At 35.5% G+C, this 15440-nt stretch overlaps 1 protein-coding gene across 1 annotated transcript; it reads left to right on the forward strand.

Annotated features, from left to right (window-relative positions):
• Positions 1-1155: 1155 nt before the first annotated feature.
• On the forward strand, positions 1156-12435 carry YIPF5 (Yip1 domain family member 5). The gene is made up of 6 exons (XM_027841666.1): positions 1156-1266; positions 1786-1902; positions 5161-5333; positions 6148-6293; positions 8580-8761; positions 11416-12435. Exons 2-6 carry the CDS (start codon positions 1796-1798, stop codon positions 11576-11578), a joined length of 771 nt encoding a protein of 256 aa, XP_027697467.1. The 5' UTR covers positions 1156-1266; positions 1786-1795; the 3' UTR covers positions 11579-12435.
• The last annotated feature ends 3005 nt before the right edge of the window (positions 12436-15440 follow it).

The raw sequence follows: 15440 nt of genomic DNA on the forward strand, positions 1-15440 counted from the left end.
GTACTCTTTACAATTGTGGACATGGGCTCTGTAATGACCATACTACATATTAGAACTTCCCTTCTTCACAGGGCAGCAGGACAATGGAGTTATATAACAACCAGCCAATCAGAAGGATTTCTGAGGCTCAGAGCTGCTTGACATACCAGTGATCCTTTGTGAGTAACCTCTAGCTGAATTTGGAGATGCCTGTGGCTGCTGGAAACGACAGGACCAGCCCTGATCAGCTCAATGGCAACCTTGGGCAGAAGCTTCAGATGCAATACCTTGCTCAGGACTTTGTAAACATCCTCCTGCCTGGCTTATTGTGTCTACAGATGTCCTCTCCCTCAAACCTTGTTCCCCACCTGAAAGCCTCTAGAAACTATAATATCTCACCCTTTTTCTACTCCCCTTTGAGCTGAAGCATTCTTTCTCCTCTGCTCCCTTGTAGGATCTTCTCTCCCCTAGAAGCCTTTTCTCAGACAATAAATGCATTTAGTTGGTGTATTGGACTCTGTTTCATTTTAGGTCCCTTTATGGGCCTGGGGTCATTAGTACACTGAAATAAATACACAAAAGGAGGCAGTACAGTTTCCTGGAAAGAGTACTGGATTTAGAATAAGGAGACAAGAAATACCTGTGCTCAAATCATGCTTCTGACACTTAGTAGCAAGTGACACTAAGTGTGTCACTTGGCAACACTGTGCCTCTGTTTTTTCATCTGTAAAGTGAAAGAGGTGGCCTTGATGACCTGTGTGGTTCCTTTCATCTTTAAATCTATGATCCTTACCACCTCTGACCATGGATAAGGAATTTTCTTTCTCTGTCCCTCAGTTTCTTCATCTGTAAAATGATGGGGTTGAACTAAATCGCTTAGATCTCAAATGCTCCTTCCAGCTTTTTTTTTTAAGACCTTATCATCTGTTAACCCTTTCACGCCATTGCCCATTCCATCTTTTCCTCTGTGTAAGGAATTCAGATCTTCTGCGCCTGCGCTCTTTCCTCCTCCCATGTGTGCTAGGGTAAGCAAGAAGCATTCCCTCCCTCCCCTTAGCCTTCCCGGGGCAGGCAGTGCGTATGCTCATGAGGACCGCCCTCCTCTTTCCAGAGTTCCGCCCTCTCTTCAAGCCTGGGCTTAGAGCCGGGAGGACCCGCGCCTGCGCCTGTTGGTGTGCCCCGGAAGCAGTTATTTGGCCCTCTGACACGTAGCAACAGTACCGCTTTGGGGAATCTGCTGCAGACCCTGAGGGGATTTTAAGGCCACTGGCGCTTCCTCCGCTCAGGGTAAGTATCCTCGGGCCTAGAGCAAAGCTGGGCATGCCCTTCTCGACCACCCTGAAGCCCGCTGCTGCCTGGTCCTGCCCTCCATCTGTTGTATTGGGTGGAGCCGCTCTGAGAGACCCAGCTGCTGCTGGCTTGGGCCGCGCCCCCCGCCCCTGGCCAGGCCCTGAGTCCCTGCTTCTCAGGAATCAGACTGAACTTTTCTGCTCGCTGTTTCTCTCCGTGTCTGTGACGTGCCGGGGGAGCGGGGTAGGGTCCCTGGGCAGTCACCGCCGCGCCCCCCCCGGCGCTCCTCCTGAGGCACCACGTCTCAGCCCCCCAGATTCCCCAGCGCTGCCGCATCCAGGCTCCCCGAACTCGCCCGCGCTTCTGCCCCCAGATTCCCCAGATTCTCTGGTTCTCTTCCCAGAGGCTTTGAAGCACGATGATGACTTGTTTCCTCCCAGCATGCCACGAAGCAGGATTTTTAGCAGATCCAGAGTTCACATAAACAACCCTGGGGTTTCCTCTCCTCTGTTGCAGATTATCCGCAATGTCTGGGTTCGACAACTTTAATACGGATTTCTACCAGACCAGTTACAGCATCGATGACCAAACACAGCAGTCTTTTGATTATTCTGGAGGGGGACCATACAGCAAGTAACTTTATGACTTTTGCATTTTCTTTGCTCTTGTTTTTGGTGCTATTGGCATATCTATAGTAGAAGGCATGCTAGACTTCTAAGTCTGAGAGCCTGGAGACTTGTGTTCATATCCTATTTCTTAGAGTTATTTATCAGTGTGACTTTTGGTCAAGTAAATCACTTAAACCTAGGAATCCTGAGATTCATTACCTGTCAAATGGGGATAGTAATACTTGGATTACCTACCTCATTTGGTTGTTGGGAAGAAGCATTTTTCGAACTTTAAAGGGCAAGATAAGTGAGTTATTTACTGTTAGACATTTGTACTTTGCATTTTATCATATTAAAGGGTGCACAGTCTGCATCCCTGTTTATATAGAAGCTTGAATTTTTACAGTCTCTTCACAAGATTTGTATTACAACAGATATTTTCACAATGTGAGGTAGTCAGGGAAAGAAAGATTAATTAATCTCCTTGAATTTGTATGCTGCTGTCTTACCATCGTATTTGCAGTCTTATTGCAAAAGTATCAAGACAAATTGGAATAGACTTTTCAGTAGACCAAAAAATGCTAGTGATAGAAACTCTTAGTAACTAGAAAATGGAATAGTACTAACCAGTCATTTGGGGTGTAATGTTTTAAAAAGCATCTACTTAGGTTTTATTTATTATTTTAAATCAGTTCATTTTCAGACTTTTGTTCAGATTATGATAGGAATTAGAAGGAGTAAAAGGTAGGATTGTTTAATGGAACGTAAATTTCTTGTTATTGCAGCACCTTGACACACGCATTTGGTACTCCTTTTTATTATTCTTCATTCTCCCCCCCCCAAAAAAAAGAAAGAAAAAAATGCAGTAAAAATTTCTATTTTATGAAGTTGGCTAGTTGTCTGGAGACCATTGTCAGCAGAACTAAGAGAAGCCAAAAATCTGAGTCTTGTACTGTTACTAATGCATTAATCCACAAATTTGGTAGTAAAAAAGTGTAGATGAAGTAAGTCCTTTTGCCAAATTATTTTTCTAAAGTTTGGTTTCAGCTGAGCCACCATATTGTAAATTATTTCCAGCTGTATTTCCTTGCCTACAATTCTTAATTGTGCTGCTTTGTTTAATGTTATCTTTAAAGTAACTTTCTTAGCTATTCTATTTGTACCTAACCTCAATTTCAGTTCATAATGCTGCAGTTGTTTGAATATCCTCTTGTAGTCTGTTTTTCACTCAGTTCCAACACAGCAGATGTAATGAAAGATCTTGTTTTAAAGTATTTTCTAATTTACAAAATACTTGCCTTAATAAAACAAGCTGTATAGTCTAAATAATATCCATATGTCATGGATGAAAAAACTGAAACTCAAAGAGGTGAGTTTGAGTACTAGTCACCTAATGGCCTTCTAGATGATGTCCTTTCAAAAGACTTTGAGCAGGATTTGAGATAATGCTGGTAAAACTAAAAAGTCATAAATTTTAGTTTTGATAGCTTCAGGTTTTTAAGTTGTTAACACAATTGGATTTTTGCCACCACTTTATGTATCTTAATTAGGTCTGTAACCTAATGACATTTTAACATCCTGCTCTGTCATCTCAGAAGACATACTCACTTTCTTGATTTAGTTTGCTGATTATAGCAAAATTCAGTGGTAAATTTTCAACCTGTATTGCCAGTGAAAATCTTCAGCTCTGGCTTTTTGCTGGTACAAATGGTACATTTCTTTGGGTTCCTTTTTCACTTTCTATCAGTAAGAAGTATACTACTTTTACCTTGCAAAATACTTTTTAAATTTTGCCTAATTTCATCTATGTGTGCTTCAGAAACATAGTACTTTGGGTTGAGGGATGGGGGGAATGCAGATTCAAGCCTTTATGATGATGCCTTACTGGAATTAAAGATATCCCACAGAACCAAGTCCCTTAAGTCCTTGAAATAGATGTATAAAATCTAGTAGTAAAGAGAGCAGTGGTACTATTTAACATTGAACAAACCACTTAATCATTCTGGGCCGAAGTCTCTTCATCTATACTTTAAGGGTATTGGATTAGATGTTCTCTAGAGGCTCTTCCAGGCCCCCATGTTTTGAAATATCTTGCTTTTTAAAAGATCATATTTTGTTCAAGACTTCTTATTCTATAACGTCTAGGTCAGTGACATGTACGTTAGGAAAAAGTAGGGTTTACTGTCATGTATTCTCAGATGAGATTTTCTGTATGAAAGTGCTTTCAGAAGTTTAAAAGTACTTTTCAAATTTAAGGTATTTTTGACATATGCAAAGGACTTGCACAAAGAATAATTTAATTTCTATGTTGTGGTTTTATTTGAAATTAATGGAATTCTTGAAGCTCGGGTATTTGAAAAGCAACAGAGAATGGAATAAAATGAGATTAGGCTTAGTAAATTTCTAAATAGTAACAGAAAATAACTCATTCAGTATATATAAGGAATATTGTCTTTTCTGATTTTTTAACAGCTTAGCTTCAGTTTTATTTTATAAGCACCACTTAAAAAAACAGCAGGGTATTGAGAAGTTTATATTTGGTTGTCTCTATTATGTTCCCACATAATGGTCTTGGGAAATGCTTATTTTAGTGCATAGTTATATAGCACTTAATTACAAGTACAAATGTCTTTTTTGTTCCATATAATCAATATCCAGGATGTTTGTAATTTGAAAGCTTTCCTCTTATACTTCCCCCTCTCCCAAACTTCTTTCTTTCTTTCTCCCTCTTCCTCTCCCCCCCACTCCCCACCCCCCACCAGCTTTATCCTGTGCTTTCCACCCCTCTCTCTCTATGCTTCTGTCTCTTCCTCACCCATTTTCTTTTTAAACAACCATGGGGATACATTAAACCTCACACAGTTGCTAAATATGGGTCTTTAAAAACAGCAATAAAAATGGAATTGAGATTTACCTACATTTCAGAGAAAAACACTCAAAACTCTATTGGGCATTCCAGCACAGGACCCCAGGGATCATTGGATGAGGCCTGTAGTAAAGTATGAAAAAATTTTATTGGGGCTAGAGCAGTTTTCGCCTATCTTCTTTTGCTTTTAATAACCAATCTTGTCATCATGGTGTCAGTAGAGAAAATGAGCTCATAAGGCCAAGTAAGATGAGGACTACCAGTAGTTGATAAAGTGGAAATGCTAGAAACTATATAACTGAACTAGGACTTTTCAACAGCCAGAATGAAAGTTTAGGAGTTTAAGCTTCATTTATTTATTAATATTGGGGGAGAAAGAAAACATTTTGGAGTAATGTAATGTCCTTTCCTTTACAGACAGTATGGAGGCTATGACTATGCTCAACAAGGCAGATTTGTCCCTCCAGACATGATGCAACCACAGCAGCCTTATACTGGGCAAATTTTCCAGCCAACACAGGCGTACACTCCATCTACACCACAGTCATTCTATGGAAACAACTTTGAGGATGAGCCACCTTTATTAGAAGGTATAGGAGTATTTTCCAGACAAGATAAAATGTTTTAATTCAGTAAATCTGGTAAAAGAAAAATTTTTAGATCATTTGAAAACTAGATCTAATTTAGACAGGTGAACCCATTCATTTCCTTTTTAAAAGAAATTCTGTGAATGGGTAACCTATTTTTAACAAACTGCATTGAGATTAAAAAAGGCCTTCTTTAAATAGGTCATCTGATCCCTAATGTTAAAGATAAAATTTGAAAGCATAAGAAATAGGTTTTGAAAAAGTCATATTGGTTAGCAGATGACAGTTCTATACTTAATATAATTGATGTAATTCTAGCTGTGGAAGAAGTAAAGAGGGAAAATGTATATTTATTATTGATGATTCTATTCTACCTGCAAACACTATGGCAGACTAGTAGTGGTACAATATACTACCTCACAAAGTGGTGGTTTTGAAAACTTTAACTCATCAATTATAGAACTCTAAATTCTTTCTAGGCATTCCTTAAAATGTGGTTGTGGCAAGCACAGAGAAAATCTGTATTTACTCCATCACATAGAGGCCCTGCTTTGCCACCATACTAGAAGAGTTCTGTGCTATAAACACAGAATATTCTACCGAATATATAAATAAATATTTAAAATTTAGGAAAACCACCATTATTAAATAGCATACCTATGAGTTCAGCAGTCCATTATGAAATAGTTTTATTAGTCTGGAAAAATTTTATGGGGTTTTGATTAAACTGGAGTTTTTCTCCTAATTTAAAATGATGGTAAAATATAGAGTTAAAAGTAGGATTCCCTGTAACTTCTTATAATTTTGTTTTCATTAGAATTAGGAATAAACTTTGATCACATCTGGCAGAAAACTCTAACAGTGTTGCACCCATTAAAAGTAGCAGATGGAAGCATCATGAATGAAACCGATTTGGCAGGACCAATGGTTTTCTGTCTAGCCTTTGGAGCCACATTGTTACTGGTAAGTCTTTAGGTATAAAATTTTCTCTAAATTACACTGATCTCTTCACATATCATAAGAAGCAAAACAAGCAGGCAAAACGTCCCTGGGAAGTTTTCACCAAAACCTGTTTTCATGTTTTTTATTATTTCTCATGTCATAAATAGTGTTGAAGTGTTTAGATCTCCAGTTATACAAATTCATACTTCCCAAGGACACGAATTTGCCATATTCCTAATGTACTTCCATGATTTTGAAATCCGTTAACATTTCTTCAAAACTAAAAACTGGTTATTAGAAAAAATATTAAAATTCTTGGGAATCTTGTGCAGTTCCTATTCCTTTCTTACAAAATGACACATAGTTAAACATAGTTGATTTATTGTTGTACATTTTCTTTGACAAGAATGATAGTAGTTATTTTTAATTATTGGTTGTGTTCTTGGTTCTTAAATTTTTGTTTCATTTTAGGTTATTTTTCTCTTCATTTTGTCATTTAACTAAAACTTGTTTAAAGAAAATGAGGTGGATAGAGCACTGGCCCTGAAGTCAGGAGGACCTGAGTTCAAATCCGGCCTCAGACACATGATACTCACTAGCTCTACAACCCTGGGCAAGTCACTTAACCCCAATTGCCTTGCCAAAAAAAGAAAAGAAAAAGAAAAAGAAAACTAGAATTTTGAAAGTTTTGTATGTTTTCTTTAGGTTTTTGAGGGACTAACATAAACATGCTTTAGGATTATTGCTTTCAAAATATTTATAAATCAGTTCAGTAAGCCCATTGAAAATATTCTGTAAACTGTTTTCATTGTATTCCTTTTAGGGAAGACATTTTAAATTTTAAGCTTTTGAAATGTTCCTTATTGGAATAATAACATGTACATAGAAAGAGAAGCACAGTTATATGGAAAGAGCAGTAGATTTGGTGTCAAAAGACCTAGGTTCAAATCCATACACACTGTTTTAACTTGGGTAAGTTACTTAATGCTCTGAGCCTCTTTTTTCACTGTAAGATGGAAGTGATGATACTTCTGTATTAGGCTTGATTTAAGGGTTAAATAAAATAAATTTATAGGGACTTAGAAAAACTAAAGCAGCATACATTTTTCTCCCCATCTGGACTTTCCACTAAGTAAACTCTGTACCAATGCAGATTTGCAACTGTTCTACAACATATGGTCTTCGGTGTTGCTTGGGTCACATGTCAGAGTCAAGGCTTGAATGCAGGTCTTTCAGACTTGGAAGCTACATACTCTATCCATTACTTCAAAATGTGTCTCATGATATAAATTATTATTATTTACATCAGTTTAATGGGAGGTGAACTCTTAATTAGTAGTTCATTTTTTTCAGAGCATGCACTACATGAACAATTTTTAAAACAAGCATAAAAAGTAAAATATTATGGATTGCTTTATTTAAGCTATATTTTTTGACCATCAAACTTTGAATCAACCAGGAAATTCTAATGTAGAGAACGTTTAGGAAGCTAATAATTTTGTGGATTAGTTTAGGAAGCTAGAAATGTTGCTTAATAAAAAAAAATTGGTTCACGCAGAAGTAAGTTGGTTATGATTTGACTAAACTGTGCTTTTTGCATTTTATATCTTTCTTTTGTGTAGAATTGGCAACCAGTTTTATTATGGAAAGGGTCAACTAGGGAAAATATTGTTTTGGAATAAGCAAATATCTGGGAATATTTTCTTCTAGGAAGTACTATTTTTGTAATGTATGGTGTTATAATAATGTTAATAACTACAATTCCATGTGAAAATAAATTGTTGTTAATTCTTGTGTTTTGAGTACTTTCCAAGTATACTAAGAAAGCATTTGTCCAGATATTCTAAATGGTTCCCTTCTTATTTCTGTGGCATGTTGTATGCCCTGAAGCTTATAGGGTTTAGAGCATAAAATCAACATGATCCTTCAGTAATTTTTGCCATTATTTTTGTTGGATTTGTAGGATTTTGTAGGATTTGTTACTGAATCCTAAAGTTGTCTTAAAATATGTAACCTGAAAAATTGAAATAAAAGTGGTGTGCTGTATACTACTCAGCCTTTACTATTTAGTACTTTCCATTTTTAATAAAAGATCCTCTATTATCATAGGGAGATATTTTAGCCCTTAGAAGTATGGTAGTAGCTAGGATGAACCCACCTTCTTATTTCTCCTTTCCTCCCCCTTCACCAAATTGTAGAAAGAATAAAATATCTATACATGTTTTCACATAAAGTGTTGTTTAATGAATAAAACACTCCATAAATATCTAATTCTTGTTTTGTAACATTTTTTTTTCTTAATCACAGGCTGGTAAAATTCAGTTTGGATATGTATATGGGATCAGTGCAATTGGATGTCTAGGAATGTTTTGTCTGTTAAACTTAATGAGTATGACAGGTGTCTCATTTGGTTGTGTCGCTAGTGTACTTGGATATTGCCTTCTTCCAATGATCCTACTTTCCAGCTTTGCAGTTATATTTTCTTTGCAGTAAGTATTAAATATTTAAACATTTTTGTTCAGCATAATAGTAAAGTAGTACCTATTATCTGAATATAAATAATAATACAGTTGACATTGAAAATTGACTTTAAAAATATTTAATATTACTTTCATTTGTACCTATAAAATAAATTTGTCAGTATTATCCACACTTATAGTCCTGATTAATCTGTTTCTTCTTATCACCATCAGCATAAAGAAATATTGTATTGGTGCTGTTAGTTTTATTTTGTTAACATGTTAAAATTATGGTAGTTTTATAATAGAGTTGAATTACTTTGATCCTGTGAACCTGTGCTAACTTGTATAGATAAAATATAATCTATTAAAGTACACTTTAAAAATTGGAAACAAAATACATAATGCTAGTTTTTTATCCAGTTGTTTATGAGATTTCAGACTGCCATTAGTATTGTGACTTTAGATTTATTCATAAAAATAGTCAAGTGACTAGTAGCAGAAAGATAAATAGATAATGGACTCGTTTTCATTATAATTCATGGTTTTAACTACTGTCGTTAAATATATAATCTGTAGTGCTATATATTGATCCCAAGGAGAACCTTTTGTTGCTGCATATCAAACTGAAGGGATAGAGGATTGGATAATTTCTCTTTCCACTTCTGAGTTCTTTGTTGACTTTACTAACAATATCCAAGGAACTTACAGAGAAAGGAGAAATTACCCCTTTCCTGTTAGAGGGGTTGGATTAGTTAATTTCTGGTGTCTCTTCTAGCTCTGAATACTATGAAACCTCTGATATACAGAAAATAATGATATATAGTGGCTAATACCTTGCACATCAAATTAAAGATCCACAAGAGATCTCAACATTTAGGTATCTACTCTTTGTTAGACACTGTGCAGTACAAAAGCGAGACAGTATTTGCCCTAAAGGAGCTCACATTCATAAATAAGCAAATGTAAGGTAAATTTCAAAAAAAAACCCAAAATCATATTGACGGGGAAAGGCAAGTACTAATCAACTGAGGAAATTAGGAAAGGCTTCTTAAAGGAGAAAGCATCAGAACTGAGCCATAAATAAGTGAGCTAGAGGTTCTTGGGGACAGAATTAAGAAGATTATTCCAGTCATGGACACAGAAGATAGAATGTCACATACAGGGAACAGCCTGTAGACCAGTTTGACAGAAGTGTAAGTACAGTGTAGAGAAGAAGTAATGTGTAATTAGCCTGGAAAGATAAACTCAAGGTAGATTGTAAAGGCCTTGAATTTGTATTCATCCCAAAGGTAATGAGTATCCACTCAGTCTTCTTGGGTAAGAGAGTAGCATGGTCAGTCATGTACTTTAGCATCAATATCAATTTGGCAGCTGTGTGAAAGATGTTTTGGAGAGGGGAAAAATCATGTGCAGGGAGGCATTAAGAGGCTACTATGATAATATTGGCAAGAATTGATGAGGACCTGGACTAGGGTAGTTTTTGTATAAAGAGAGAGGAGGGGAGAAGAGAGGTTATTGAGGTAAAATTGATAACTGATTGCATATGGCAAATGAATGAGAGTGAAGAGTTGGGGATGAATGATGAGTCCCTACCAAGTACTTGGAAGAATGCTAGACAGAAATAGAGAAGTCAGGAGGAACAGTGCATTTAGGGGGAAAAAGAATGAGTTCAATTGTGTACACATTAAAATTTAAGATGTGGAGTTTCAGATGCCTTTGGACATCTAGGTGGAGTTGTCTGGTAGGCGTAGGAGATAGATCAGGTTTGGATGTATAGTTTTGGGGGTCATCTGTATGGAGATGGTAGTTGAACTCCTGGGAACTAATGAGATTACTGAGAGAGTACAGAGAGATAAAGGTGAGAGCAAGGATAGAATCCTGGGCCATACACATATGTAGTGGGTAGGACCTTGGATATTAGGATTGTGGATATTGAACCTGCAGCAAAGGAGATTCAGAGGAAGAGACCAAAGAATGATAAGCTGAATCTAATAAGATGTAATTTAGTAGGGATAAATGTGAAGTCCTGTATTTGTAAAGGTGATTTTTTGAGTCCAAATTTATGATGGAGAAAGTATGTGAAAAACGAATGTTTTTGGAGGAGGTGATATTAATGGCCTTCAGCCTCAGTATAAAGCAACACTGTAATCGGGAAGTCTATTGAGATTTTAGGTGGTATTAAAAACAATCTCTCTTGTCTATACTGAGAGAATGGATAGTTCCAGTGTCTTCTGCTCTGATTATATCATGTCTACAGTACTGTGTTTGGCTGTGGTTCAACTTTTTGTGAAGGATATTGATAAATCAGAGAAAATCCAGAAGAATATGACTAAGATGGTGAGGGGACTAGGGACCACACTTAACAGGTCTCATTTGGAGCAACTGGTGGTGTTTAGCCTGAATAAGAGAAGACTTAGAAAAATGTAATAGCTGTTTTCAAGTACTTTAAAGGCTTAACATGAAGAAAAGGGATTCGATTTGTTTTGCATTTTGTTATGAATTGCTGTCAGCCACATTTTTAATAACTTACAGAGGAGATACTGACTGAACCTACAAATGTTTTAAATCTAAGCATTAATACTTCAAATACTATTTTTAAAAGTAGTTAACACATTTTATGCTGTTTTTAGAACTCTTGAAAATAATTTTACCTGAATCTTTTTTTTTTTTTTTGGTTACAGAGGAATGGTAGGAGTTATTCTCACTGCTGGGATTATTGGATGGTGTAGTTTCTCTGCTTCCAAAATTTTCATTTCTGCCTTAGCCATGGAAGGACAGCAACTTCTAGTAGCATATCCTTGTGCTTTGTTATATGGAGTCTTTGCCCTTATTTCCATTTTTTGAACTGAATATCTTGGATGTTGGACTTCAGTGGGCCAAATACTAAAACTGTAAAGGACATTGAACTCTTAAATCGGACCAGCAGACCGCGCTACACCATCACTATCATGCAGATTTAACTCTTGACCTTTGGAACAGTGGGAATAAACATATATCTCTTGTTCATTTTTATAGAACTTTTGAATACTTGGATTTACCTGCAGTGTGTCTAGCTTTAAGTTTAAGTGTTTGTGCTTATACAAATAAGATGTAATGTTTCTTTCCTCTTCCTACAGCTTTTAGAAAAACAACTTTGTTTCTTGCAAATTATTATGATGTTTTTGATAGATTTTTATCAAATAGGGGTGAAAGAGACCACACTTAATGGTCTTTCTAGAAACCATACCATGTGACACATTAGCAAAGATACTCCAATGCTAGATCTATTGGCAAAAATTGTTTCCCAAGGTATAGAAGAAAATTTTAGTACACTTGAACCAAATGCCTTGAAGCAAACATGTGATTCCTGATGTAATGTGTTGTGAGTTTGCATTTCAAAAATTGTTCCTTTAAATTATCTTATGTAAAAAGAACTTGCTAAAATGCAAAGGGGTACAAATGACTCAGTCTACTTCTGATAGACTTGAAATGTGAATAAATGTTTAGATATTAGCATTAGCAGAAATAAAGTGACTAGGACTGCCTAGTCAAAACTAATGCTCATGTTAACAGTTGATACTAGGTTCACAGTACTTCCCAGAAAAAAAAAATCACTAATGTTTTTGAGAAGGATACTTAAAATATGGCAGTTGTCAGTATTGCAGTTATCAATGTAAAGTACATTTGATGCTTATTGATTAAATTTTCCTGAAGTAATTTTACCTGTTGTTGAGTTGGCTTTTTCTAAACCATTTTCTGTCTCTCACTGTCTCTGTCAGTGCTGGTTTCGAAGTGTGTTTTCTGGTCACACTAGGCTTTAAGGACAGGTTTAACTGATACAAAGTCAAAAGGAAAAGGTTAAATATAAAGTAATTTAGTATAGCTGTTATAATATTACTTTCTCTTGCTGTCATCAAAACTACATTTGTCCCATTCTGAGTGATTTTTGTTGTTGTTGTTGTTTGGCCATAACCACACAGAAATAATACGTTTATATATTGATCATTAACTATTTATGATGAAATCATCACTGATTCTAGACAAAGTATAATTATCGGAAAAAATGCTGAGTTTCAAGAGAGGGAGAGAATTTTTTAAGCACATTCATTTAAAAAACTATGTTATACCAGTTCTTTAAAGATGCTTAATTTGTTTATATAATCTTGCATTCTTTGAGATCATGTTTTCAAGGCCAAAAGGTGACAGAAACAAATTCCACACATATTTTAAGAGGAATTTTTAGTTTATTCAATTTTTTACTCTTTTTATTCATCATAAAATTGGTAGATTTTGGAAAAAAAATCAGTGAACAATTTAAAAAAATAGTTTGTCAACTTTTGTTGTATTATTGCATGCTGGGTCGATATAATTTTTATAACTTTTTCATAATAAACTATCTGCATTTTTTATTATTAATTTTTAAACAGCTTCTGTAATAGAGAACTTTAGTGAGCTCCTGCTACTAATATTAAACTTTTCACAGAGAACAGGGTGAAGAGCTAATTGTTCTTTGGGAATTCCATTCTGCCCCTGCTCTTATTTAGGCTTGAAACAATTGACCCTTCATCTACATTCCCCAAATATGTACAGTTGTGGTGGTGAGTGGTTAGTTCAAGTTTTTTTCTTACATTATAAACCACGAAGTCACAGATAAATAAAAAGGGATAAAAATTTGTATATAAAACACTTACCATTGAACAAAGTACACAGTAAACTGATTCCTTTTATCTTTGGCTTTTGTTTTCTTCTATGTGTATATACATGTGCATTTGTGTATATGTATGCATACACATATATATATGTACATGTGGTTGTAGTCACCATCATTTTTACTCATCTTAACCTTCACTTCATAAAGGTTTTACCGTATTTCCTTCTATACTTTATATTTGAATGAACTTTTTCCCCATAAATTTTTACTTTTTCTGATTTTGGTGGGGAGGGGTGAGTGGAAGTTAGGTTTTAGCACCTGTGATTTCGTTGGTATGAGAACTTCCAGCTTCCTTCATCTAAGCAGGTCAACAACTTATCTGTAACAAAGCTCTCGAGAATGTTGCTTGGGGCAGTGAGATGTTGAATAACTTAATACAAGGTCATACAACTAGTATGTGTCAAAGGCAGAACTTGAATCCAAGATTTCTAGACTCAAGGCTACTGCTCCATTTCTCAGTGATAATGGTTTTTCAGAAACAAATAAGGACATAGCTATGCTGTGTTTAACCTATGCATAGCTATATTTAATAAGTTGACTATTCCTTGTGCCACCTGACTAGACATATAGTAATATTTGCCCGCTCTCAAACTCCACTTAGGTGTACAAAGCTATATAGATAGGCCTAGTATATGTCTTTAAATTATTATTGTTCCTCTGGATCCTTTGACACTGGGTACCAAGTTAAAAAGATAACCATGAAAGAGAGTATCTGGAATACAATTTAAGTGCTGCCTATTTGACTTTGTGCAAGTAAGTGCATTTTAACATGAGTCAAAACGTATTCTATCTGCTTTAAGGACAATTATAAATGTACTAAAAGGTGAACTCATCCCCAGGTCCCCTTAGCATTTATAAGGCCACCTACATAACTTTCTCATAACAATTGGAAACTTTGGAAGTGAAAGGAAGCAACAAAGATAAATCCACATGCAAAGGACTGGTATTCAAGTTCTAGTTCTGCTGTTTCCTGAATATGGGAACTTGGCCAGGGCACTCAGTCTCCATGGGCATCACAATTTCCTTATTTACAAACTAGAGGAGTTGGACTAGATTACTCTTCTTGCTCTAAATCCATGAACCTGAGATCCTATGTACCCTGCCAAATTAGCATAAGAAATGAATACCATCCCATGAAACCTGCTGTCCTGAAGAACAGATCTAATGAAATGACTGATTCAACTTTCATACTTTTTGCTGGTAGAAATTTTGTTTTTTTTTAGTCTTATATAAATGAAACAGAATGCTGTTTCAAAAGTGAAACAACCCCTATGGTGCATGAAGCATGCAAAAACAGCATCTGAAGCAAATTTGACACTTTAAAGCCTTTCTGCTCTAAGAGTTCCTTCAGTTAAATTTGGCCTTGTAAACTAGCACTGACTCACTTTGTGAGTTTAACATTAAACTCCATCCACTAGTGATTAAATAAGAATTATAATTAGCTGTCCTGTTCTCATTTTTATAAATTTCAACTTTTGGAAAACAAAAACAAAACTTAAAAACCTTGATTTTCTTTTTAATTAAGGTTTTTATTCTTAACTAAAAAAGGGCATTTCCATAATCAAAGTAGACACAAAAAAGAAGTTTACATGTAAAACTAAATATTCCATACTGCTTACATTCATAAAAAAAGTATAATACATTCAAGCCATTACTTTTAAAAGTACGCTGCTTTGTGGTGCTTCCTTTTGAACTATCTTCTGTACTCTCTATACTTTTAAAAATGTTTCAGAATAAAATAAATAAAACATTGCAACAAGCACAATCAAATTTGCACTTCAAAAATCTGTCTCCTCCATGTTGACTTCATCACCTCTGTCTAGGTAACCTTTGTAGTTCCTATGGTTGGTTGCTATCTTGATCACAATCTTTCAATCCTAAGTCTTTAAAAGTTACTTTTTTTTCCCCCAATGTTGTCATATAAATATTCCCCTGGTTCAGCTCACTTTTCTCTGAATCAATTCATATTTCCCAGGATACAATGAAATTGTCTACATTTCTTACGGCACAAGAATA

This window comes from Vombatus ursinus, unplaced genomic scaffold (assembly GCF_900497805.2).
Source record: "Vombatus ursinus unplaced genomic scaffold, bare-nosed wombat genome assembly UNPS02014863.1, whole genome shotgun sequence".
NCBI lineage: Eukaryota > Metazoa > Chordata > Mammalia > Diprotodontia > Vombatidae > Vombatus > Vombatus ursinus.

Bases quoted from the DNA above. Each gene is read 5' to 3' on its own strand.
- YIPF5 (XM_027841666.1), top strand. From the start codon at position 1,796: ATGTCTGGGTTCGACAACTTTAATACGGATTTCTACCAGACCAGTTAC. The intron at 1,903-5,160 runs GTAACTTTATGA...TTTCCTTTACAG, and splicing joins GGAGGGGGACCATACAGCAA to ACAGTATGGAGGCTATGACT. The intron at 8,762-11,415 runs GTAAGTATTAAA...TTTTGGTTACAG, and splicing joins GCAGTTATATTTTCTTTGCA to AGGAATGGTAGGAGTTATTC.